The 24,677-nt window shown below is 36.9% G+C and overlaps 1 protein-coding gene across 1 annotated transcript in view; it reads left to right on the forward strand.

The window, feature by feature from the left end:
* The window catches only part of Pkhd1 (PKHD1 ciliary IPT domain containing fibrocystin/polyductin), a 471,509-nt gene that overhangs the window by 305,855 nt on the left and 140,977 nt on the right, over positions 1 to 24,677 (forward strand). Inside the window, exons 52-54 of the mRNA XM_052743962.1 lie at positions 7,688 to 7,825; positions 18,555 to 18,668; positions 21,151 to 21,238. Coding sequence (XP_052599922.1) covers positions 7,688 to 7,825; positions 18,555 to 18,668; positions 21,151 to 21,238 — 340 coding nt within the window. The remainder of the gene's footprint in view (positions 1 to 7,687; positions 7,826 to 18,554; positions 18,669 to 21,150; positions 21,239 to 24,677) is intronic.

A 24,677-nucleotide genomic window follows, 5' to 3' on the forward strand; every position in this document is an offset into this window, starting at 1 on the left:
ACATTTGAGAAATGGCTGGAACTGCAGAACTACTTATATCTCCTCTGCCTTGAAATAGGACTTCACAGTGTTTACTTTATTGTCTTGATTATTATGATGGTTTCATCAGAGGCAAATACTGAAAAGCCTTCAAATCTACTTCTTCCAAAGTAAAAATCACCTGGTTAGTTGCATCAAAAGTATTTCTTCTCAAGTCAGGTTCATACCTGTAGTTCCAAGGTGTAGAGAGGGGGTAACCTGATCTGTTCAAAGTCAGACTGAGCTACATAATAAGACTCCATATCAAAAATAAAGAAAAAAGTTACTCTCTTTGTGAAGTGGTAGCATTTATGCAGTACTTGTTATTGCTTAAGACCTGGCTATATTGCTATATTAATGAACAGGTACATGAGACAATTAATTCACCAAGGATAATGCTTTGTTTTATATTCCTGTCTTGGAGAATACCATACACCCTGCCTTGAACAGCAGGATTTTACAAAGGGAAACTTTCAGTACTTGTGTCGGTCATATAGATACTTTGAGTATTGGGATTTTGGATGAAGTTGTAGAATCTGGATAGTTTTGTCAACATACTTGGAATTATGAATAAAGATTCTAGTGAACCTCAAGATCTCTGAGAAAACATTTGAATTTAAACAGAAAGAATTTGTTTTGAAATTAAAGTAAAGCCTTTGCATTATATTCACATAATTAACTGAAATCCACGAACAGACAGATAGAGGCTTAAAGGCTCTGGAACACTGTACATATATGTAGATATTCAGAACAATGACAATCTCTATGGAAATTTTTTGCAGATTTTTATATAATAAAATCATTTTTATAAATTTAGGACTACTACATAAAAGTTGGTTTTGCTTATCAATTATATCATTTGTGATAGCATGTTAAAATATATGAGTCAATATTTATTAGCATGATATTTTAAGCCTTCTTAAGCAATAAATATATATTCACAAAACAATGTAAATAAAATTTAAGAGCAAAATAGGCTACAAACGTCAACATCTTTAAGGAACATAGTAATGTTGTGGGATTTTATTTCAGTTAGAAAAATATATTATAAGTATGAGAATAGATAATCAACAGCAATAAAGAAAAATAAAGAATCTCATAATTTTCTGAATATATTTCCTTCTCTGTTGAAGCAGAAAATAAATGGGGGGCTTTGTTTCCAATAAGGAGCTTGTGGGGAAATAAACACTGAATAGAATATTTACTGCACAGACCTTTGCCCAAAATGCTTCATTCAGGAGCAAATGATTTTTTTAGGCTTCTATACTTTTTCTTCAGGGTTAAACTGTGAACATACATGGATTCATTAGAAGTCAGTCTCATTGTTTTTCTTAGGGAAACAAATCAAACAAAACCCATATAGGAATATGTTTGATGCCTAGTCTGATTTAACAAACCATAGCATGTAAAAATATATTAATTGGATCACCTGAGAGTCACTAGCTTTTTCCTCCCCACATAATAAGTTTCCTTTTAGGATTAGAGAGAGAACTTTATTCTTAAACCTCATGTCAGCCTATATTCAATCACAATGAACTGAAGTAATAGAATTATGTGGCCAAAGTCAAACTGGTAGCTTCACACCTAACCTCAAATTTATCAAAATGCATAATTATTCTCAGGATTTCAAGGTTTGATTTCTTTTCTTAATATTGTACTTGAACCATTGGTACAAGCAAAGGAGTATGCTTGATATTTGAAATTGCAGCTTCAAGTCAGGCTGTGTGAAGATTTTGAGGCTTTGTGGAGAAAAGTGGCTGTCTCAGTTAGGGTTTCTATGACTGTGTTAAAACACCAGGATCAAAAGCCACTTGGAAAGAAAAGGGTTTATTTGCTCTGACAACCTGTAGTCTATCAGCCAGAGAAGTCGAGTCAGAAACTCAAAACAAGGGCATGGAGGAACACTGGTCCTCATAGCTTACTCAGCCTGCTTTTTTTTTTTTTTTTTTTTTTTTTTTTTTTTTTTTTTTTTTTTTAATACCAAGGACCAGGGGTCACACACTTACCAATGTGAACTGAGCCCTTCACATCAATTATCAACCATGAAAATGCACGACCAGCCAATCTTGTAGAAGCATTTACTCAGCTGAGGTTCCTTCTTCCAAAACGAGTCCAGCTCATGTCAATTTAACAAAAAACTAGCCACACAGTAGCACAGCACAGTCCCTGGATTAAAACAGCAAGGCCAGATCAGAAGAGAAAAGTCTTTAATTTTCTTTTATTATTGTGAAAACAGCAGCACTTCCTGACAGTTTCCTTTCAGAATTTGGAGTTCAGAGGATTGATCTGCTACTGTAGGTAATTTTACTTAAAAAAAAAAAACCCTTCTATTACACAGATTCACAATATTTTTTTTTGTTTTTGTAGAACAGATGGTATAGACTAGAGGAAGAGACAAACATTGTATGTTAAACATTTTATTGATCAATTAAAATATCATAATTTAAAGTGTTGATTCTGCTGTGGGAATTACGCATGTCTGTAAAGGACTGGAAAAGACATACAGAATGTGTGCGGGGGTGGGATGGGAATATAGTGTGTGGTTTAAATGAGAAGAGCTATTATCTCCCCCTTTTCCCATCTCCTTCCTTGCTGTCTGTAGCTCTGTCTCTGTCTGTCTGTCTGTCTTTTTGTCTCTGTCTCTCTGTCTGTCTTACACACACACACACACACACACACACACACACACACACACACACACACACACCAGGGAAGCAGATGGTTTTCTGTCAAGGTGTGAGGAACCTGCCTTTCTTTCCTGGATCATGCCTCCAGGCCCTTGGCAAACTGCTTCTTTTGCCTATTTTTAAGACCAGTTTGAAAATAGATGATAGTCAGGGGGTAGAATAAAGGAACCACCTGTGTGGATTTGATTAAAAAAAAAAAAAAAAACAGCAAGCACTAAAGCTTGCAGCTCATTGAGCAGAGTGCTGTTACAGGGAGACTGGATCCTCACTGCCAAGCACAGTCCGGTCCAGTTTTTCTAGGGGGAGGGATCTCTTGAGAACCCAGTGCCATTGTTTCAGTAATGTATTACCTTGACATTAATTTTCAGTCCTGTTAACCTTTCTTCCTGGTAAATTATTTATGTATGAAAGCTTCCACTATGTTTGGAGTATTGTTTTTGGCCATATTGATAAATTATGATCATCTATTCCCTTAAAGTTAGACAAGGCCACACAAGATAGGAAGTATCACCAGTGACTGCAGCATATTAACTTTTCATTCTGGACTGAAAATATTCTTCTCTTTTTTTTTTCAAAGGGAGGTTAGCTCATTTACTAGAGATCTCAATGGCATTAAAATTTACTTTTCATTTGGTTAATGTATTTATAGGAAAATATGGCAGCTGAGTCTGGATACAGAAACAAATCCATTATGTATGGAAGGTGCAGGCCAATGACAACCTACAAATGGTCCTTGTCTGCCCTGTTGTGCCTTGCATGCTCTTGTTCTCCCTCAGAAGCCTCATTTGTGTCCACTGTTGGATCAGACTGCCTCCCCGACAATGGAGAGTTGTAGTGGAAACTGTCCTCTCCACCTAAATTATGGGGCCTGATACAGTGCCTACCATACAAACAGTGGTTCTGTCTCCCCTAAATCACGCCTGTGCATGTGACCCCATCATTGTTCTAAGATCTGTGCCCTTTGCCCCTGATCTCATGTCGGCACGGTTTAGACGAGTGTCAGGCCCTTGGAATGCTACCCAAATAGTGACCTTGATTCTTGGACTTTTCTGGGTGAAAACTGAGTTTAAATCTAGAGTTGAAATTGCATGGAATAGTTTGTGATTATATTAGTCAAATGACTTCTGATACAAAAAGAAGTCCTCTGTGGGCAACATCTGTCTTTACAGTTGGGTCAAGTCTCCAATGTTTTGTTCTTGGGGGTGATGATGCATTGTACAAGACTGGACATCCTTTGTTTTTATTATTCTTACATTGGGTGCACATGGAGTTCCTAAAGATGCTCCTTAGTGTTACATTTCCAGAGAATTCTTTTAAAGCTTTGTATTTCTGATTGTCTAACTAGAACATGTTCAGAAACCAAACCAAATCAAACAAAAAAAAACTTGCTTGGCAAGAGATACTAGAATAATGATGGTGGGTGCTTAGTACTTGATGGATGAACAAGTGGTAAGAGAGTGCAATTTGGTACCCAGAAATACCACACCATGGTTGGTCCTAAGCCCCTTTGGGGGGAAAGACAGTCTTTAATTACATCTGGAACTCATTATTTCTTTTTGGAGGCTCTTTCCAGATCAGCTCCCCCATCAGCCTCCCATTGAGCAACAGAAATTCCAGATGGTTCCCTCCATATGCCAGTGCTCACTCTCTCAAGTAGGATAGATTGGTCATTGACAGAATAGGATACAAGAGCTTCATCCAACCAGGACAAGGTAGAAAGTATTGGGCCACAGTTAAAATAGAGGCAGTCCATCACTTATATTTATTATGTGGGTTGCATAACTTTTTATGAGTGATTACTAGAAATGCTTTGAATAATTTCACAGAAATAATGCTACTTGTAGAGACTGTGGCATATTGGTTCAAATTCACACCTGGATACAAAGATACAAGCTGTCCTTGTATCAGAAGACAGTTTGGCCTGGCAGCTTATCTGATCTGGAGCCAATATCAGCATGAATTGTGCATTCCATTGTTCATGTCCCCATCATCTCTACAATTGTGATACAAGGAGAGCCCTTTAACAGAAAATATTATATGAGGTACATTTATTTCATTATTGTAGAATTATGATATAATAAGTAAATTAGTGCATTTTTCCAAACAAAATTAGCTGGAAATAAAAAAAAAAAACCAGAACAACATCCATTTAATTAAGGTATAGCATCATTTCAAGTTTATAGCATTATTTTATTAATATATTTATCATGGTAATTATACATTGTATATGTATATACTATATAATAATATATAGAGTGTAGTAGTATAATTAATATATCTGTATACTGGTAAGAAACAACTCTCACTCATCTTTCATTTCCAACTTTTTGAAAGGTGTGGCATATTGCAGGGAAGGACAGGGATAAAAAAGTTGGAGAGTTGAGTCCAGGAAGATGGAAAGTACAAAATATAACACCCCAAGAAATAAGTGCAACACTTCTCCTCTCTGAAGCCCATCCTTTCCCTCTGGCTACTGAATTTTATGTATATGTGTGCTACTTGGTATTATTCTGTGGACCTAATGTACATCAGGCTTTGTTTCAGACTCCGATAAAATAAACACAAGGAGGGAAGAAGTCGTGAAATGGTCCCAAGCAGTTAATCTGTGTTAATGATCCCTAGGGCATTGGTTGGGACATTTGGAATAGGTAGGACAATTCAAAGGAAGAATTCCTTGTAGATGGGTATACAAATTCTATGCATTTGTCATATTTTACCCATGAAATACCTTCAAAGGGTCTAGTATCATGTGTGTGTGTTTCTGTGTATATTCTGTGACTGAAAGAAACATTTATTAACTATGTTTATTGTTTTATGTAATAGTTCTGTAAGCAAACATTGATTATAGTTTGGGACACATGATGACCATTTGCACAAAACTTTAATTTTTAAAGGTCTTTACTTTAAATAAATTTTAATCTCAAAATTGTCAATCCACTAAATATATAAAAGTATTCTCTGGATATTTCACTCTTTTATTTGAATGTTTTGAGAAGTACCAGAGATGAAGCTGAGAGCTATCTATGTCTTTCTCCATCTAGTTAGTCATCTTGTATCTGTTAATAATGTAATGAACTCTTGAATTGAAGGTATGTGTGGACTAAACTTACCAAAGACAGAAACACTTCTTTTATGTCTTTCTTTTCTTTTTTTTTTTTTTTTTTTTTTTTTGGTTTTTCGAGACAGGGTTTCTCTGTGTAGCTTTGGAGACCAGGCTGGCCTCGAACTCACAGAGATCCGCCTGGCTCTGCCTCCCGAGTGCTGGGATTAAAGGCGTGCGCCACCACCGCCCGGCTTTATGTCTTTATTTTCAACAGTATAAGAAGCATTGTTCTTTTATTTTAGAAATGATTAGTTTCTTCGAAAATAGGAGAAGAAGGACTGACTCAGTGATGATGACTTTTTAATACGCAATAATGTGTTTATGGAACTCAAACAATACATTTTAGTGTTCTGACTTGAGTGTGTAGACAGTGTTTTGGGAGTATGGAAGAGAAGGGTTGTTTCTCCAGAGGCAGTAGTGGTGGAGATCTCTAAGGAGGAGGTGAGGAGTGCTTTATTGTCAGTTAAAACCCAGAACAGTTCCTCATATAGTGGGTGGTGTTGATGCCTGGCCATGGACATCCTTTGAGATCTACTACTGTGTTCAGCTGAGAGAATTGAGGAGGAAGAGAACATGCAGAAGTTACAGACTGGGCTAAAGGTGTTATGCTGGAAGTCTGCCTGCTTGTTATTGGCAACATCTCTGTCACATGGCTTCATTTAACTATAAAGACAGCTCCTGCCTGGAGTCTAAAACTGTAAACCCAGGAGGAAGGAGGAGCCAGTTGGCTTGCAGTCTTACAGTCTTTGCCACAGGAGGGCATGGCTGGTCTTCTAGCTAAAAGAACAGGCAAGGGCTAGTAAGATAACTACTGACAAGTTAATTTGCTTGGTCAGGTCCCTAAGAATGGCAGAATACATTGTTTCCTGGGACGTGAAATGAGATTATGCTAACAAAAGAATTTCTTTAAAAAAATCAGTACACCTGTCAGTGATTGTGATACTTAAAATTTAAGCAGAAACATTTATTTGACATCTTGAATTCATGTCGAAGTACTTCAGAGAGCAACACTTAATACTTCAGCATACATGAAATATTTACTGTTTTAAGTGAAAATGTTTTATTCATACATTACTTTATTGTTAAGATCAGGCAAAATCCATGGTTATTTCCCTTAAAGTGATACAGAAAAGGCTTTTATGAGAGAATGAAGGGGGAGAATAATTGTTTGAAGTCACCATGAGCTCTATAAGCATGTCAAGCAAATGGAAATCTGTACATATAATGCTTCTCTCCAGCACTTACTGAGTGTGCACTATGCATTCTGTATTACATTCTGGAAATTAGGGAGTTAAATGTGGCTTACTATGTTGTATTAGTACTTTAATCTATTAACTCATTTCATACTCACAAAAGACCCATGAAGAAGCAGATACTATTTTTATTCCCATTTCACAGACAAGATAATTGAGGCATAGATAGATAAAATTGGTCTCCCATCTAGCAGATAGCAGAGCTGGCATTTAGAACCAAATTGTTTATCTTTCAAGGCCAAGATCTTATCTATTGTTCTGTATGCCCTGAGATTAGTCAAAAGTGAGCACACAGGTATAATGCATAGGGAGTTCATGTCTGTATGTACTAAATTTGTACTAAATTAGGGTTGTGCTGGGGGGTATTTGAAGACATAAACAAGACTTTTTGTCCATAACATTGTTGTGTTAAAGAGTGACAAAACTTCCTAACCATGACTGACTTCCTTTCCAATTTGTTATTATGACTGCCTCATACATAGTATTTGTTCTGGTTACTGCAGTTGGCCTGACTCAGGTAACATGAGCAGTTCCCAAATTGCCAGAAGCCTGAGACATCACTGGAGGAGAGAAGGTGGCTCTTGTTTTAGCTGCACACAGCTGAGCAACTTTTTTGTCTTCGGCAGACAGGACTGTTCTTGTGGATACCGATCTCCCAGTGCTTAGACGCCTCTATGTGATGGGGACCTTAGAATTCCCTGTGGACAGAAGCAATATTCTGAGTGTGGCGTGCTTACTCATTGCAGGAGGGGAGCTGAAAGTAGGTGAGTAAATGCTTGGGGATTGGATCGGCCAAGTAAGGATAATCAAGTTCTGGGAGAAAGTGTTGTGGGAAATGGAAGGCAGCATGAATCTGCTGGGAGGGCTAAGGCTAGGAATGCGTTTCCAAGTACATCTTTAGATGTGGACAGTGGTGACTTCTTTCTCTTTTTTCTTACTGATTCTGTTGTCAATCCCATTTTGTTGTCCTAGAGGGACTCTAAGTTAGATAACCTAGGGCCAAACTTATCACAGCCTCACACTGGCTATTTGTCCTTAAGCAAATAAACTCCAGGGGACCTCCATCTCCCTACCTGTAGCATGCACTCTTAAGGAGCCTACCATAGGGAGATGAGATGTCTAAATAATTAGATACAGCAGCTCACATTGTCTTATAGTAGGTGTTTGATAAATATTACTTTATCAATCAGGGTGTCCATACACAAATCAATAACATGAGTTTGATTTTTTTTTTTGAGACTTAAATGAACTATTTACAAAATTACAAGTTTAGAAGGGTGTGCTCCTTGGGGGCTAGTAAAGGCAGATATTCTTGCTTTGCTTTGCTGTAAAAGGTAGAGGGGATGAGTTGTTCCTGGAATCCAGATTTGTAAGTGTGGAGCTGGTTGTTGGACATATACATGAGTGTTAGCATGGCTGGGGCTCAACCTGCACCTGAGAGTGTCTTACCGGAATCAATACTGTAGCCTGTCTCTTCTCACCAGGGTTGGAAGTCAGAGAGGACTCACCAATTCCATGTTGATAGGTCAGCTGCCACCTGGGGCATTGCACAGATTAGAGATGGCAGCTTAAGGAACCTAGGCACCAGCAGAAGCTCCCCCATGCAGTTGGCTTCCAGTTATCCGAACAGAAGCAATGCTCCTACCAATAGAGCCGATAAGTCAACTGACCTCTGAGCCACCCCAGGTTGTTAGTCTTGGCAACTTTCTTGTGAGCTATAATTCCTGCTCTTTCTCTATGTGCTGCCTCCAATAACTGTTTCCCCAGTGTTCATGTGTATAAGGCTTCTTTTGTTTTACCTTGGGTATTGGGGCAGCCAAGTATGCCTTTTCATCTGTTTCTTTGTTAGATATTTTCACCCAATCTCTCTGTACTGGGAAATGACTGTAAATCCTGATATTTTCATTTCTGATTAAGTCTCTTGTCCAATTTGTTTAGCATTCTATAAAATTCTCATCTAATCACTGATGGAAATAAATAATTTTGTGTTAGTAAAAAACTATTGGCAGCCACCACCTTCTAACTGGAGTTGCCCTTTTTAGGCTTTTGAGGTCACTTACAACCTGTGGTCTGAAAATCTGTACCTTTGAAAGAAAGTCACACTGTGCTACTCTCAAGTTCTGCTTTAGATGTTTCAGATATTTTTGTGTTATGTCTGTTCCTAACTTGTTTTTTACTCATCACTAGATAATGGTGTATCTTTTTTCCTCTCTGTTTCATCCATGTGTTTCAGGCCTAAAGGTTGCTTATTGGAACCCATCTGCCCAATCCTATGTGTGTTATGCCTGAAGGAAGACTTTCAACCCATCTGTCCACACCTACAGAAATCCCAACATGAGAGAGATAATATGGCTAGTTAGTAAACAAACTCAATAGATGTGGACATTGGCACAGTGTATTGCCAGAGCATATCTGCTCTGTGATGGCATTTGATCCAAATCCTAACTGTGGAGTTCTCGTTCTTAGTGGTTAAGATTTTGAGGCAATGGATGCTGGCAAAAGATATCATCTGACTTTCAGAATCATAGAATGCTAGAATTGGAAGTAAATTTGAGATCAAAGTTGCATGTCAATGCCAGAGTCAGCTACATTCTTTGTTTAGTGCTTGTCTTCCTAATCCAACAGAACACATGCATGGGCAAAAAGTATAGCAGATGAAGAAAATAGGAAAGAAAATTGATCATTATGCCCTGGCTATTATTACAGTGGCTGATAAATGCATCCTGACCAGAAAATCTTACATCTTACCCTACCCTTATAAGAACAACAAAAATATCAAATCCAAAATACAACCCCCCAATATATACATATCTTTAAATATATATATATATATATATATATCTTTAAAAATACTTAGTTTTAATTATGTATATAAGTGTGTGTCTCTGTGTAGGTATGTGCTTGTGGAGTCCAAAAGAGAGCCTCTGAGCCCCTCCCCTCCCCACCCCACTGCTGGAGCTGGAGTTACAGGCAGTTGTGAGTCAACTGATATGAGAGTTGGGAACCTAACTCAGGTCCTCTGAAAGAGCAGTTAGCATTCTTAACTGCAGAGCCGTTTGTCAGGCCAGCATGTATTTCTTAAGAGATGAGAAATTTTAATAAACTTGACATCCTTTTTCTATTCTTTCACAAGTTAACTTTTGCCTTTAACTTTTCTTTTATAAACTTACTATATTTTTAATCAGTGTGTGTTTGTGTGAAGAGAGTGAGAGAGAGAGGAGAGGGTAGTTTTGTGTATGCTATAGTGCACTTGTGGAGGTCCATGAGCAACTTGTAGAGATTGGTTCTCTTCTTCTACAGTGTGGGTCCTGGGAATTAACCTCACAAGGTCATCATCAGGCTTGATGGTAGGCCCCACTTCAATGTGTTCCTAAGTGTCATTGAACATAACACACACTGAAAGTTAACAGTTATCCACCTTGAGTAATATATAGAATTACTTTCATGAATAACATTCCTGGATGAAGAAATGAAGAAAATAAGTAAAAATTAAGAAGAAAATAATTCCTCAGTTGTGATGATTTCCCAGTGCCATTTATACATTTCTCAATTCCTCTCTTTCTCCCCTTTTTTTCATATTTTTTCTTTTATTGAAAAATTAGTTCAATGCCAGGCATTGATTTGGGGTTGACTATTTTTCAGGCATTGGGACAAAGAGGAATCTGGTGTTTTTTCATTTGTTTATTTGGGAAAACAAATGATTAAATAGTAAGATGAACAGGAATGAGATGTTTAGAGTGACAATACATGTTCTAAAGGAAACTAAGGAGGGAAATAATTTGAAGAGAGATCTAAGTTGGCTGTTTGTCATCAGAGGTTAGGTGCTGAGTCAAGAACATTTCAATGAATCATGTAATTTCAGACCAAAGAGAACAGAATGATCTAAACCAGTGGTTCTCAACCTTCCTAACATTGCAAACATTTAATACAGTTCCTCATGTTGTGGTGACCCCCAACCATAAAATTACATTTGTTGCTGCTTCATAACTGTAATTTCGCTACCGTTGTATGAAGTGTAATATAATATCTGATATGTGACCCAAAGGGTTTGTAGCCCACAGGTTGAGAACTACTAACCTAGACCTACAGAGATTGGGCAAGACGATCTCAGTCTTGATGAAAAGCTCAAGCTAAAGCCTTGAGACAGGAAAGTGTGCTGCAGGATGGGAGATGGAAGGGCAGCTGCTGGACTAGAGAACAGTATAAATTAAGCTTTTAATTTTACTCTAGAAAATTCACTGTACAACTTCTAGAAATTTCTCCAAAAATAACTGTGATATTAGGAGTCTGTGATTGCATGAATCATCCCTTCATGAGAAAACAAATGGACAGATATTACTTATTTGTTTCACGATCTTGTGTTTGGCAAAGAACAAAGCCATATTCAGCAGCTGTAGCAGTTAACTTTAATACTCCCTCCCCAGCTTCCTGCACTTCTGCCTCTATTAGGAAACCTTTCTTGTTTCTACCAGTAGGTCACATTCAGTGTCTTATTTCTGGCCTATTCTACCCATTCTTCTTGTCCTTATTACATTTACCTTATTAATATAATGTATTAGTTTTCAAAGGATCCTCTTCATTAAATGGTAGAGTTCTGTGCATGTTGTAAAACTTATTGTTAGCTTCTGGTGGTATGTGTAATTGGTATATAGATGAATGCATGGGTATGCCTAGGTCTATCCATTATCTCAGTGCTTTTTCTCCCCTTAGAACATATCTTGCTTAAACATCTAGGGATTACAGTTTTAATGTTTAAATGGCCACAATACATTTATCCCTATAAGGAAGGAACTGAACAAGTGTGAAAACACAGTAAAAAGTTGGTGATCCTGTTAGGAGCCTACCCTTACTCCTGCACATGCGCAGTTCTGGGTCTTGTGTCTTGCATCATCAGTGTGCGTTGGCGACTAAGTACGTGCCTTAAAAAGCCAGACGTAGACCCCATCCCCTATCTCTGCTCTCTCTGCTCTGCTCTGCTCTCCCATTCCCACCATCTTTCTCTCTCTCCAGGCCTGGCTCTCCTTTTTCCCCTTCCCCCTTTTTCCCTCCTAAGAAAACTCTGAAAACTGACACTGGGTTCTATCGTGACTGTGTCCTTTCCACTCGGTAACCAGCACTGTTTATCATCCTTTCAGATCCAAATTCAGTTTTTACAATCTGTCTTGGATCAATTGAAGTTGGCCAATACAATCTCAAAATAAACATTATTTTGTTGGCTTGTTAATTTGTTTGTTTGCTTAGGAGCACCTGCCTGAACCCATCTCTTTCATTTATGTGTTCTCTTAAGTGAGATATTGCTCCTGTTCATTTACATGTATTCCTTTTATCGTCGTTTTCACTGATGTTAGCATTATGTCAGCAAATGTTCAATTCCTTAGGAATTTTATGCTTTTAAAACTGCATGTGAAGCCGGGCGGTGGTGGCACATGCCTTTAATCCCAGCACTCGGGAGGCAGAGCCAGGCAGATATCTGTGAGTTCGAGGCCAGCCTGGACTACCAAGTGAGTCCCAGGAAAGGCGCAAAGCTACACAGAGAAACCCTGTCTCGAAAAACAAAAAAAAAAAAAACAAAAAAACAGAAAAACAAAACAAAACAAAAAAACTGCACGTGAATAGTATTTTTTTGTAATAATTTGTAGGAAGACTTCAGAGGTGGATAACCAGAAATAGCATATGTTATGTATGCAAACTACTATCAAAATAACATAAAACAGTATATAAATATTTTATTATTATATAAGTAATATGGAATATTGGCATTTGTTTGGATAGAAAATTTATATAAATGTATATGCTTTGTTTCATCCAAATAAATTGAGTAATGCATATTCTAATAACATTTAAAAATTAAAAGAATCCCTAAATCAGCAAGGCACACTGCACACACTTGTGAACCGGAGACACAGTAATTCATCATTTCTATGACTTGCCACAGTTCTATGAACTGCCTAGTTGCTCAGTAATTATACTAAGAACTTGGACTTTTATCCTGAAACCTGTCACGTTTTGTTTTTCAGGGCCAGGGATGGGTACTTGTCACTGCCCTCTCACAGCTGTAGCCAGAAGCCTAAATTCATCATCAGTGCCTGGCTTTAATGGTCAAGACATGAAGTACTAGGTGTATGGGAACTTCCTTCATTGCTTCCATGATTGGAGCTTTCTCAATCCAAAAGAAGGAAATCTATATAGTTTATTGCCTTCTAAACTGGCAGTTCTGCAAGACTCATTAGATTATTAAGTAACAAGAAGTAAATAAACCTGAGAAAACTATATTACATCCTTCAGCCTAAAGCTGTGATACCACTGAGGAAACAGAAAACCATGTGTGTGATGTTTGTTAAAAATAATATATCAGGGGATAGAGAGTTGGCTCAGTGGTTAAGACCACTTGTTGCTTTTGCAGAGGACCTGGATTTAATTCCCAGCACCTACATGATGGCTCACAACCATCTTTAATTCTAGTTCCAGGGGATCTGATACCCTCTTCTGACCTTGATGGGCACCAGACATGCAACTCATGCAATATGTACATAAGGGCAAAACACTTATTCACATAAAATGATAAAATAATTTAAAAATAATATATCAGCTTAAAATAAAAACTAATGTCTTCTTTCAAGCAAATAGACTTTTAATGCATAAATTTACCACACATATTTCCACAAAGACATCGTGGAAATTATGAGAGCTTAAGTGGACCACTCAATAGTCAATCAGGTTTCACGCTGACAGATCTTTATTCAAGGTAATGGTTGGTTCATAAAATTTTAAAATAACATTGAAGACATGTGCTTCCTAAATACTATATTTAATACTTTATGTTGTATAAGTATAGGAAGCACAGAATTTCATTTTTGTACTTTGTTGTGCAAAATGAAAAAAGTTGTAATAAGGCTAAAAGACTGATAGTAAATAATATGTGTTTCAAGATGAGATTTGCCATACAAAGATATTATTTCTGGATGAATATACTTTTTCACAAACATCACATTATCTTTCAATTTTACTTGTATGTTGTTAATCAAAACTCTAATAAACCTAAAAATTCTTCTGAGTAAATGTCTTTAATATTGAAATATTTAAAAATCAATATTTTTTAATTTATGCTTCTAACTTATAAATTTCTTTAATATAAATTTAAGAACCTGTCATTTTTGATAAATAATTAGCATGAGTAATTAATTGTACTTTATTATAAGGTAAATTACATATTAAATAGATAAATTCATATTTAAAAATTAACCTGTTATTTTGTGTTGAAAAATAACTTTTTTTCTTCATACATGAATACATTTTTTTAAATCACATCTATCCTCACTCCACCCCAGTTCCTAGTGATTCCCTCCCATACATCCCCTTCCAAACTTCACATCTTCTTATGTGTAGGAAATCTTCGTTTTAACATAATTACATAGCTGTCTTTGGGAAAGATGAGAGGGAGATCCTATGCAGCCCATGGCTTCAGATTCCCTATATAAGCAAGGCTGCCTCTTAAAGCGTCTTCCTGCATCTACCTCCCAAGTGCTGCTGTTACAGATGTGTGCCATCGTGCTGGGCTAAACCTCTCATTATGAAATAAACATTTTGATTGCAATTTGGTCAAAAAGCACGTGCTCTGTAATTCCAATACTTTAAAAAACAAACTCGGTTAAACTTAAAATTCAGATGTGGTAGTGTATTCTTGCACTTAGTCGATAGAGGCAAGAACATTTGTAGTTCAAGCCCATCCTCAGCTATACAGTGAATGGGAGGCCTGGCTGGACTGCTTAAAACTGTCTGAAAAAAAATAACCCTAACTAACTAATTTTTAAGCTTTCTTTTTCATCATGTATGTCAGTTTTTATCTTGTACAGGTCTGGAAGAAATTCGCATTCATTGTTAATGGATGCTTTCCCATCTATGACGATTATGCCAAGCTTGCTAATTGTCTTGCTTATTACCACAGTGCTCCTAGTATTTGTTTATTATATGAGCAGATGTTTGCCTTCCCACTCTCATTGTCCATTTTTCCTTTTAGTTCCATAGATTTCTGCTTTCTACAATTGGAAGCTATACTGCTAGGTACATGTATGTTTAGGATCTTTATAACTTACTCACTTTTTTTTTAATTACCATAAGGTTTCTCTTTATTGGGGTTTTCTGCAAGGAAGTTGGTCTCAATTAAGTAGTTCACCATTCTTCTATGAAACATTTGAAAATTACTTCTTGTGATAACACTGTTTCTTAGCTCACAAAGAAAAGAAAACGGGCAAAAGGCACTAATGTTACAGTCTAGAAAGTTTTAAGGTAAAATATGGCATGTTGCTATAGCTAAGCAGGGTTGCATAGCCCTGATTTAATTGATAAAGAGAGATATGGATAAAGGTGGACTCTGAAGAGTTAGCTGTGAAAAGGGGTAGTGGTGGTATTCCTGGCAGAGAGAGGAAGAACATGTGTAAGGACTTCCTGTGGCTCAGCTGCGGAGCACTTTAGCCAAGGTGAAAAGAAGGGAATGAGCATGAAATAGAAACAATGCTTCTCCTTGTCTGCTGTTTCGAAGCATTTAAAAACATTTGCCATGATTTATAGATAACCCTCTGAAGAAGTTTGAGGATTTACTCATCTTTTTCCATATGGAGTGCTAAATGTTTAGTTCAAATTTCTTAATATACAACAAGAGGCATGGCCAGTTTTATATACTCCAATTAAAGAACATAGTAGATTTTAGAAACTAGTTAAGAGTGGAGCCAGGTGTGGATGGAAACTTAAGGATTGGAAAAAACAAAAATGATTGTGAACAGAAAGATTTGAAAGATTAGAAAATAATCCTGAATGCATTTGTTGACTCCAAGGTGTGGGGATTCAGGTTGATAGTGGAGGCTTAAGTGTAAACTAGGCTTATATTTGATTCTATCATAGAGATTTAGTTAATAAAGTAATAAAAGCTCCATTTCCTTTTTTCTTATGGTTTGGACATTCATGGAATCCATTTGTACCATATCCCCCAAATCAATAATGGTTATCTTTGGTATACCAGAACTTATTTTCTTCCATCTCCCCAGGTGATTTTAACATCTGGAATCAATTGTTCTCCCCCTCCATTGCCCACCATCATGCTAAGTAATAACAACTATGCTTTACTTCTCCCTTAGTCTTCCAGATGTCTTAGAATGGTATTTATTAAATCTAAGCCCAATGCCACTAAATAATAGCTATGTAATTTCTGACTAGTTACATAAACTCTTCCTGCCTCAGTTTCCTTGTGGGAATCTCTACAGTTTTCATTGAAGACCTATGAGAATGTAATGAAATCATGTATGTAAAAGTATCAGCAATGTCTTTGCAGCACAATGACAATTATCTCCCAATATATAAACTTCAGGTTTCAAAGCAGCTTTGCAAAGGTAAACCAAGACACCGATGCCTCATCTGGGGTACCCTGTCACAGAGCCAGCTACTCTTAGTTACTGGTAAAATTTATGTTGAAAAGAGCATCTATCTCCATGAGACTGAGAATACGATTGAGTACAGCAGCCCCAGAAGCTTCACTTTCACCAGCTTTTACCAAGCCAGGAAGCCCTGTGTGTTAATGTTAGAATAGTGCGCATTTCCTTCTCTTGCCTCTGCCTGATTACTAAGTAGTTCTAGCCTCCATCTTTCCCTTTCCCATGTTAACAAAAAGATTCCAAATCCTGGTCGCTTCAGATTCTAAAAGATCACGGCAGGCTGACTAATTTTGCCCAGATTTTCTGTGAAGGCTCCACATGTGCTGCCGTTTTGGGGTTGCATAATTGATTTAATCTCTGATTTTAGAGAAATGCGCAACTCTTTTTGTGGGACTCTGCATACATTTCTCTAGGGCAAGAAGTGTCCTACTTTTCCTCTCTGGTATCTGTTTAGTGCTAGGCCATTTTTTTTCCCCCCTGTAAGACTTTACCCTCCGTGAAATAAATGAAATCACAGTTGGAAAACAGCTTACTGGACAGACTTGAAGCAGCAGGAAAAGAGTCACATCAGGCACATTTGCTTAACAGTACCCAGTCCTCTGCTTCCTTCCTCTCTTGCTTTCTTTGGGCCCAGAGGATACCTTCATTGCTCAGCTATGGCGCTGTGGCATCTATACAGAACTGAAGATTGCATTAGTGTTGTAGCAGAAACACCTCAGCCATGAGTTCCAGTACTTACTCCAGACTCATGTGCTGTGCAGATTGAGTTGTCTCTCTGAATCTTGCTGTCAACCCTTCTAACAGTAAATGGCTGGAGAGGATGATCTGAGGAGATCCGTGTAGAGAAAACCCCAAACTTCCACCAGGTGCACAGGAAGTCCTAACAGGGTTGTGGGTGTGGGAGTGTGGAATGGTTTCATGCTGCCCGAGAGAAGAGTAACCAAAATGACAAGTAGGTGATTTTTCACTTTACCAATTATTCCATACCATATCTGGCCATCCCATTTTCTGTTGTTTTCAGGTAACTGGTAAACTGGAATGTCTCATTTGGTAGTAGATGATTATGGTGAACCTGCTTCCATAGGATAGATATATAGGTTGAGGAGGACTTTTATACTGGTTATTTCTTCACCAGCGAATTCTGTAAGAACAGCATAACTTTCCTAGGTCTATATTCACTAATATTGTGTTAACAAGTCTCTGATCATTCATCAAACTATAAAGAACATGATTGTTCCCTCAAGAGACTGTTAGAAGCAATTCCCATCTGCTGAGTGTCATAGCCTTATGCTTTCCGTATCCCAACGATGCAAGGAGAACTTATGGAAAACAATTTATTATTAGTTTAATAAAACCACCATGGTTTGAAGGCTGCTACATATACTGCTAGTTGGATAGATTTAGATTCATACTTGAAGCTTCAGGCCTCTTTCTATGTGGATATTTACATCAAAACAAGAATCATGCTTCTTAGGCTCGTAATGAACATTACATGCTAAAACCATGTGAAGGAAATGGCTATTCACACCACCCTGCCCCTGGAGTAGCCGGGATTTGCTGTAATAATGGTTTTGACTGCATAACTCTCCTATCTCAGTGGTTTGTAAAATGAGTATTCCTAGTAGACTGGGTTGAACCTGGCTCCAGCCTGCATGCTCTTCTCCAGGTTTTTCTGAATGTCTTTTTATTTAGGCACCCGAGGATATGAGGAATTATATGATAGAAAAGAGATGTGGGGAATACTTGGCTAGTCTTTACACTACCAGCTGACAATTGCCATTACTATACCCCTCTCATCCAAATGTCACTAACCCAGAGCACTTCACAAAATCAGACAGGCTAACAGGGGCCAGGAAAGTGTACTCCGAGTCGATGATGAGGGGTAGCAGATAATTGATGAATGGTCACCCTGCCTTCTTCAGAGAGGCTCGCAGAACTTCATGCTTTCAGTCATTTCATCTATGTGACCCTTGCCTCTTCCCCATACAATCAAAATTACAGCGTTTAGTCTGGATTCTTTCTTGGCATTTCTAGTTATGTCAGATAATATACTTTGCTTTCTTGACAGGTACTTTAAAAAATCCCTTAGAAAAAGAACAAAGACTTCTGATTCTCCTTAGAGCCTCAGAAGAAATCTTTTGTGACCATTTGGATGGAATTCGTGTTGACCCAGGAACAATTGGTAAGAGTTAAATATAATGTATACTACTAATAAAATGTGTCTATGTGTTTGCGTGTTTGTGTGTAAGAAAGACAAGACAGAAAGAAAGAGACAGAGAAGCAAAGGAATTTTGTTTCTTGGACAGCTGATAAATTCTAGACAGTTTATATGTACTCTTTCACTTGCCAGATGTTCAATGTCCACTTACACATATCATAACTATGACTTCTAAACTATATATGTGTGATGACCACAAGAACATTCACTGTTGACAGTGATATTGCCAAAGTATTGTAGTATCAAATCCTAAACTGGTCTACAAACACAGGGACTGGGGACACGAAGACTGGACATCTTGTACTATGAAACACATATGAAAGTTACCAAATCAACGAGTATTACAGGATAACAGTATTTCCCAGTGGCACTATGCAGGCATTCTTTACTTTGTAAAAGGGAAACCTCTCAGCATGGATTAGTTTCCCTTTCTTTAAGGAAATGCATTTATTTCAAAACTAGATCCCCTCACTTATTTGTTTCTCTTCCCTATAGGAGGAGAGTTGAAATGAGTCAGGTCAGGGTCATTTACTCTGTTTTTGAGTATTATGCTGTTATATAGCCTAGATGTGTATGTTGCTGTCATGAGCCAGAGTAGTGATTTCATTGGATTTTCTTTTAGATGAACAGCTGTGTTGGATGTTTCAAAGTATATATCACACATATGCACATACATGAGGTTTCTGAACATTATGAGATAAATATCTATATAGCATGGGGCTTGTTAACTTACTTCCAAAATGCCTAAAATTGCTGTATAATATGTTGAAATGCTTTATAATTTTATTTTTTTCTATGAATTCTGTTTATTTTATCATTGCCATGGCACAGGTAGAAGAATCTTTAACTTTTCACAGTTGACCAAGAAGGACTATACTAGGAACATTTGATTTGATTCATTTGTTCTGTGGAGTAATCACACTGGTTGAAACTTTCAGAAAGGAGTCCATACTACTAGGTGTGCTGATCCTGGACCCAGGCATATGCTTCAACTAATGTCTTTAAAATTTTTCCTGATAGAAGTTTAAATAAAGAATAACCAATTCACAGCATACTTAGCTTCTATGATATCATAAGCAAATGGTAGGTTTTAATCATTTTAAATAGTTTATTGCCTTCTTGAAACAAATAAGAAATGGTATCATTTTACATTTAATCTTTGATGATGTAAACAAGCAAGAAATCTACTTTTCTGGTTAATTGAATTTTCTGGATATTTAGATTTTAAAGATGTGAATGTTTTTTTTATAATAAACATTGTTGTTGGAAATCTCTCTAAACCACCCCTGGATACTGTCTGCTTAGGTAGTTAGCCTATGATGAATAAAAGACGATTTTAGTTTTGTGGTTTGATATTTTATGACATGTATTTATGAAACCATATTATGAAGGATTGATTCTAGGGCATGTTCTGAAAGTAAGATACATTCTGAATCTACTAATCCTTATTTTTATCTTCTTACATATCTTTCTGAATTAGAGTATAGAAGAAATTACAGACATTGGCCATGAGCATTTAATTAAGGTCTCAGTAATTATGGTTTTATTGTTTTGGTCCACACTGGATGAAAATCCAAGGCACATTATTGATATCTCAATGGAGTGTTTAGGTTGTTAAGTTAGTAGCTTGCAACAAAATGTTTCCATAGAGCTATTCACATGACACATTTGAGTGCAGGGTGAAAACATTAAAACATCAAGTCAAATGCACAGGTTTATAGACATATATTATTCATCTATATATTGTCTAAGTGGAATAAATACACATATGGAGATACATGATTACTTTTTTTTCTACTACTGGAATGCCTGGTCACATTTTTGAAACACTAGATTATGAGAAATTATACTTAATATAGTTGAAAATGGCAATGAAGTACATTTGAGGAAATCCTCAAAAGCCTGAAGGGATATATGCAGGCTCAATTTCCCTGGTAAGACAATAACTTGTGAGTCTAAAATAAAACAGAATGTTTTCCTTGATCATCTATAGTAAGACAAAACGTTAGGTCTGAGCACTGAAAATAAAACTAATAGCACTGAGGTCCCCTCTTCAGGAAATAGAAAGAGCCTTGCCACTTGGACAATCTAGGGTATATCATAAAATACCAAAACTGGTTGACTTCCATCAGATCAACAGAATTCTGAAGTTACCTGAATGGCAGAAGGACATACCTCTTTAAACTGAACTGGTTCACCATTAGATGGTATTTCTCCACTTTTAGATTGCTATTATGTGCTGTAGCTTTAATTTTTTTGTAGGTCTTTGGGTTATGTTTGGCCTGTTATAATAGAAATATTCTTTTTTAGATAATATGTACATGATTAGATATGGATTATATGTTACATATTTTGTGTAAAAACTTTTAAACCATATTTCACTTACCTATCCTTAATTAAGATGGAAGTATTTTCTTAGTTATTTGTTGATTCTTTAATTTTTCAGGAGTTTATGGGAAACTTCACCTTCACAGTGCTTATCCTAAGAAATCCTGGGTACACCTTGGAGCTGATATTGCACCAGGAAATGAGAGGTAAGGAAAGAATGAGAGACATTTATTTGTTGTTATTGTTTCACTTGGTTATTTGTGATGTTTTACTGTGATCTGAAACATTAAGCAACATCATTCAAGGCAGGGGGAGTAGAAAAAATGTAACCTATTAAAAAGACAAAGCATACAAAATGTAGGAGAAGAAAACTGTATAGTAAAAGTAGTTTGAGATAATGTATGCTTTTTGTCAATAATGTATAGAACTATGGGTTCTTGGAGATAATACAAGGAGTATGAATGGAAAAATACAATAGTGAGGATTGATAAGGCACCATAGAGACACTGACAGAAATAAGGGTGAGACGAAGCTTATGACGATGACAAATGGATCCACCGTTATCATGAACTGAACAGATCATATGAAGAACAAACTGACAGAGATCTACTAGGACTTGAAAGACAAGATAAATAGATGGAAATAACAGAAGATGTGATTCTAGAAGTTAAGACCAGAAAGTGGAAAGCTCCTATAGGAAACTATTCTTATTAATAAGAAGCCAGACCATTTCCAATAGGAATGATAACAGCAACTCTAACTGGAATACACATTACAAAACTCAGAAGAGTCATATTTAATATGGATAAATGGATATTAAGAATAGTGATTGTAACATTATATAATCCTGATGGTACAGGAAGAAAATTGAGTTAATAAAGAAAAACAGGGGCCCTTAAATAAGGGGGCCTTGTTTGAATCTAAAATCCAAAGAACACAGTGCAAGGGTAGAACAAGGATGCTCTGACTCCAGGAGAAAGAGAAATGACCATATCATATATATGTATATGTATATATATAAAATATATGTGATATATATCATATGTACTTGCATTTATTTATATGTATATAAATATATTTCATATATATATTGGGTGATAGTGGTGCATGTCTTTAATCCCAGTACTCATGAGCCTGATGTAGGCAGATCTCTGTGAGTTCGAGACCAGTCTGGTCTACATAGTGAGTTCCAGGACAGCCAAGGGTACAGAGAAGCCCTGTTTTGAAAAACCAACCAACCAAACAAACAAACAAACTAATTAACTAACAAAAAGAAACAAAAAACCCAAATCATACATATTAAAAATATGTATTCATTCTATATGATCATTTCTATTATATATTCTCATTTAAATCTCTCAGCAAAAATATATAAATGAAGTTATTATCAATATTTATTTTATTCACAAAAGTTAAAAAGTATTCATTTATAAAGCTAGAAGTTCTATGACTATTTCCTGTTTTTTTCTAGTAATTAGAAAGATTAAAAATAGCATTTCCTAGAATCAGTCTCAAAAGGATTGTTCTAATGAAATTGTATGAAAAAAGTATAATTATCATTGTGTGCTCGTTTTATGTGTTGTATAGCTGTTTTCTCCTAATTGAAACATTCCCTCCTGGATGGTTTGGGAAGTTTCCCAGGCAGGGAAGCTTACACCTGTCATTCTGGTAAGCATAAGGCAAGATCATCTTGAATTCAAGGCCAGCCTAGATTATCTAATGAGTTCTAAGCTAGCTGCAGAGTGAGAACTGTCCTACACCACTATTCAGAAAGCTCATGGATCTCAGGCTACTCCTGAGACTTGCAAGAGTCACACAGCCATTTGCAGGGTTTCTTAAGAGGAAGGAATGTCTGGGAGAGAAGAGGCTCTTAGCTGAAGCTACCTGGTTTCCCCAAGAAACACCAGTAACCTAGAATGCTTTCCTTAGCTGTCACCCCGTGCTGGGAAGGCTTTTCAGTGAGCCAGCCCCCATGGAGTCACCTCTGCTGCTGACCTTAGTTTCCTAACTACAGTCCTGAAAGTGACCACAAGAACGTCATTGGTTTATCAAGCTAGATATGGGTAGACTCCTGGTCTGTCATTGTCTGGGATGCATAGACACTTGTTCACATATTTCTAGGAAAACATACAATATATGGATATCCTTTCTTTGCAAATTTATTAAGATAACTTGACTCATAAAATTTGTTTGTACATGCTTGATTTATTAAGTACTATAAGTGGGAAACCCTCCATGAAAATGCCTCTCATTCATTTATTGAACTTATTTTTATTTCTTGCTTGCCCAGCCAAAGTAAGCTCAGTGAGATGCCTTGAAGAAAACTTACTTTGTCTTTGCTCTATGTCATTTTTAAATTTACATTGATAATACTTCTTACTCTACTTTGTTACAGTTGAAACTTTTGTGGAAACCAATGAACAAAATGGACCTTTTGCATTTAGAATAACTAAAAACAGGCTATACAAAGACAAATGAGTTTATCCTTACACCACTATGCTACACAGTACATGCACTGCCTGTGTAGACTTGGGCAGTCACTTGCATGTGTTCTCTGACTCTGCCAGTGAATCTTAAGGTATTGGTATTTCATTCTACCCATTCATGGAGTTTTAAACAGGCAAGCATTAGGTCTGACCCACACTTTATCTAACTTATGCTTATACGAAAATGGTTGCTGTTGCCAGAGAAGATGGAAAAGACCCTTAGGACTTAAGACAGGATGCTAACTTTGCAGTTTTTCTGGAAATGACTTATAGTGGCTTAGATTAGGTAGAGAGGGATAGGGAGGGAGGGAGGGAGGGAGGGAGGGAGAGAGAGAGAGAGAGAGAGAGAGAGAGAGAGAGAGAGAGAGAGAGAGAGAGAGAGAGAGAAATGTGTGTTGGAGACAGAAGCAACACTATATGCTGATGGACTCAATAGTTGATGAGCAGAGGTGTCTAAGAGCATGCCAACCCTTGCCCCTAAGCTACTCTGTGGGAAAGGTATCACTGAGCCCTGGAAAGCAGAGAGAAGGGCAGGTCTGTGGAGAACCTTTTGCATTCTTTTGTTTGTTTTCTAGTTAATCATTTCTTGTCCTTTCAAAAGAATAAAAACCATATAAGGCTTTATCACATCTGTCTTATTATCTTGTTTTTCAAATGTTTAATTGTTTTTAATTGACAAGTGAAGCTATGAATGTTTAGCATGTTTGGAATTCTGTTTTGAAACCTGTATGTCATGGAATGACTAAACAGTAAATTAGCACATACAGCACTTTACATGCCTATTTATTTCTTTATTTTGTGTTGAGCAACAAGTGAAGTCTGTGTTCTCAGCAGCTTTTAAATAAGATGTTATCCACAATCAACATGACCTACGTGAGTCTCCTAAATGTTGTCTCCTCCCCTTAGATCAACACTTTAGATTTAATACATACATGAGATCAGCCAGTGTGTTTCTTGTTCTTCTACTTACTGCACTTAACATAATGTTCATCTACGCTGTTCAAATGGCAGACTGTCCTTCCATTTAAAGGCTGGATCATGTTCCATTGTGCACATGTACCACATTTCTTTTTTCTTTTCTTAGTGGACAGACACCCGATAGTTTCCCTGTTGTGCCCCTGGTAGATAGTGCAGTTAATGAACATGGAGGTGAAATGTT

Source organism: Peromyscus californicus, unplaced genomic scaffold, assembly GCF_007827085.1.
Source record: "Peromyscus californicus insignis strain IS unplaced genomic scaffold, ASM782708v3 Scaffold_19__1_contigs__length_69161282, whole genome shotgun sequence".
In the NCBI taxonomy this organism is placed as follows: Eukaryota; Metazoa; Chordata; class Mammalia; order Rodentia; family Cricetidae; genus Peromyscus; species Peromyscus californicus.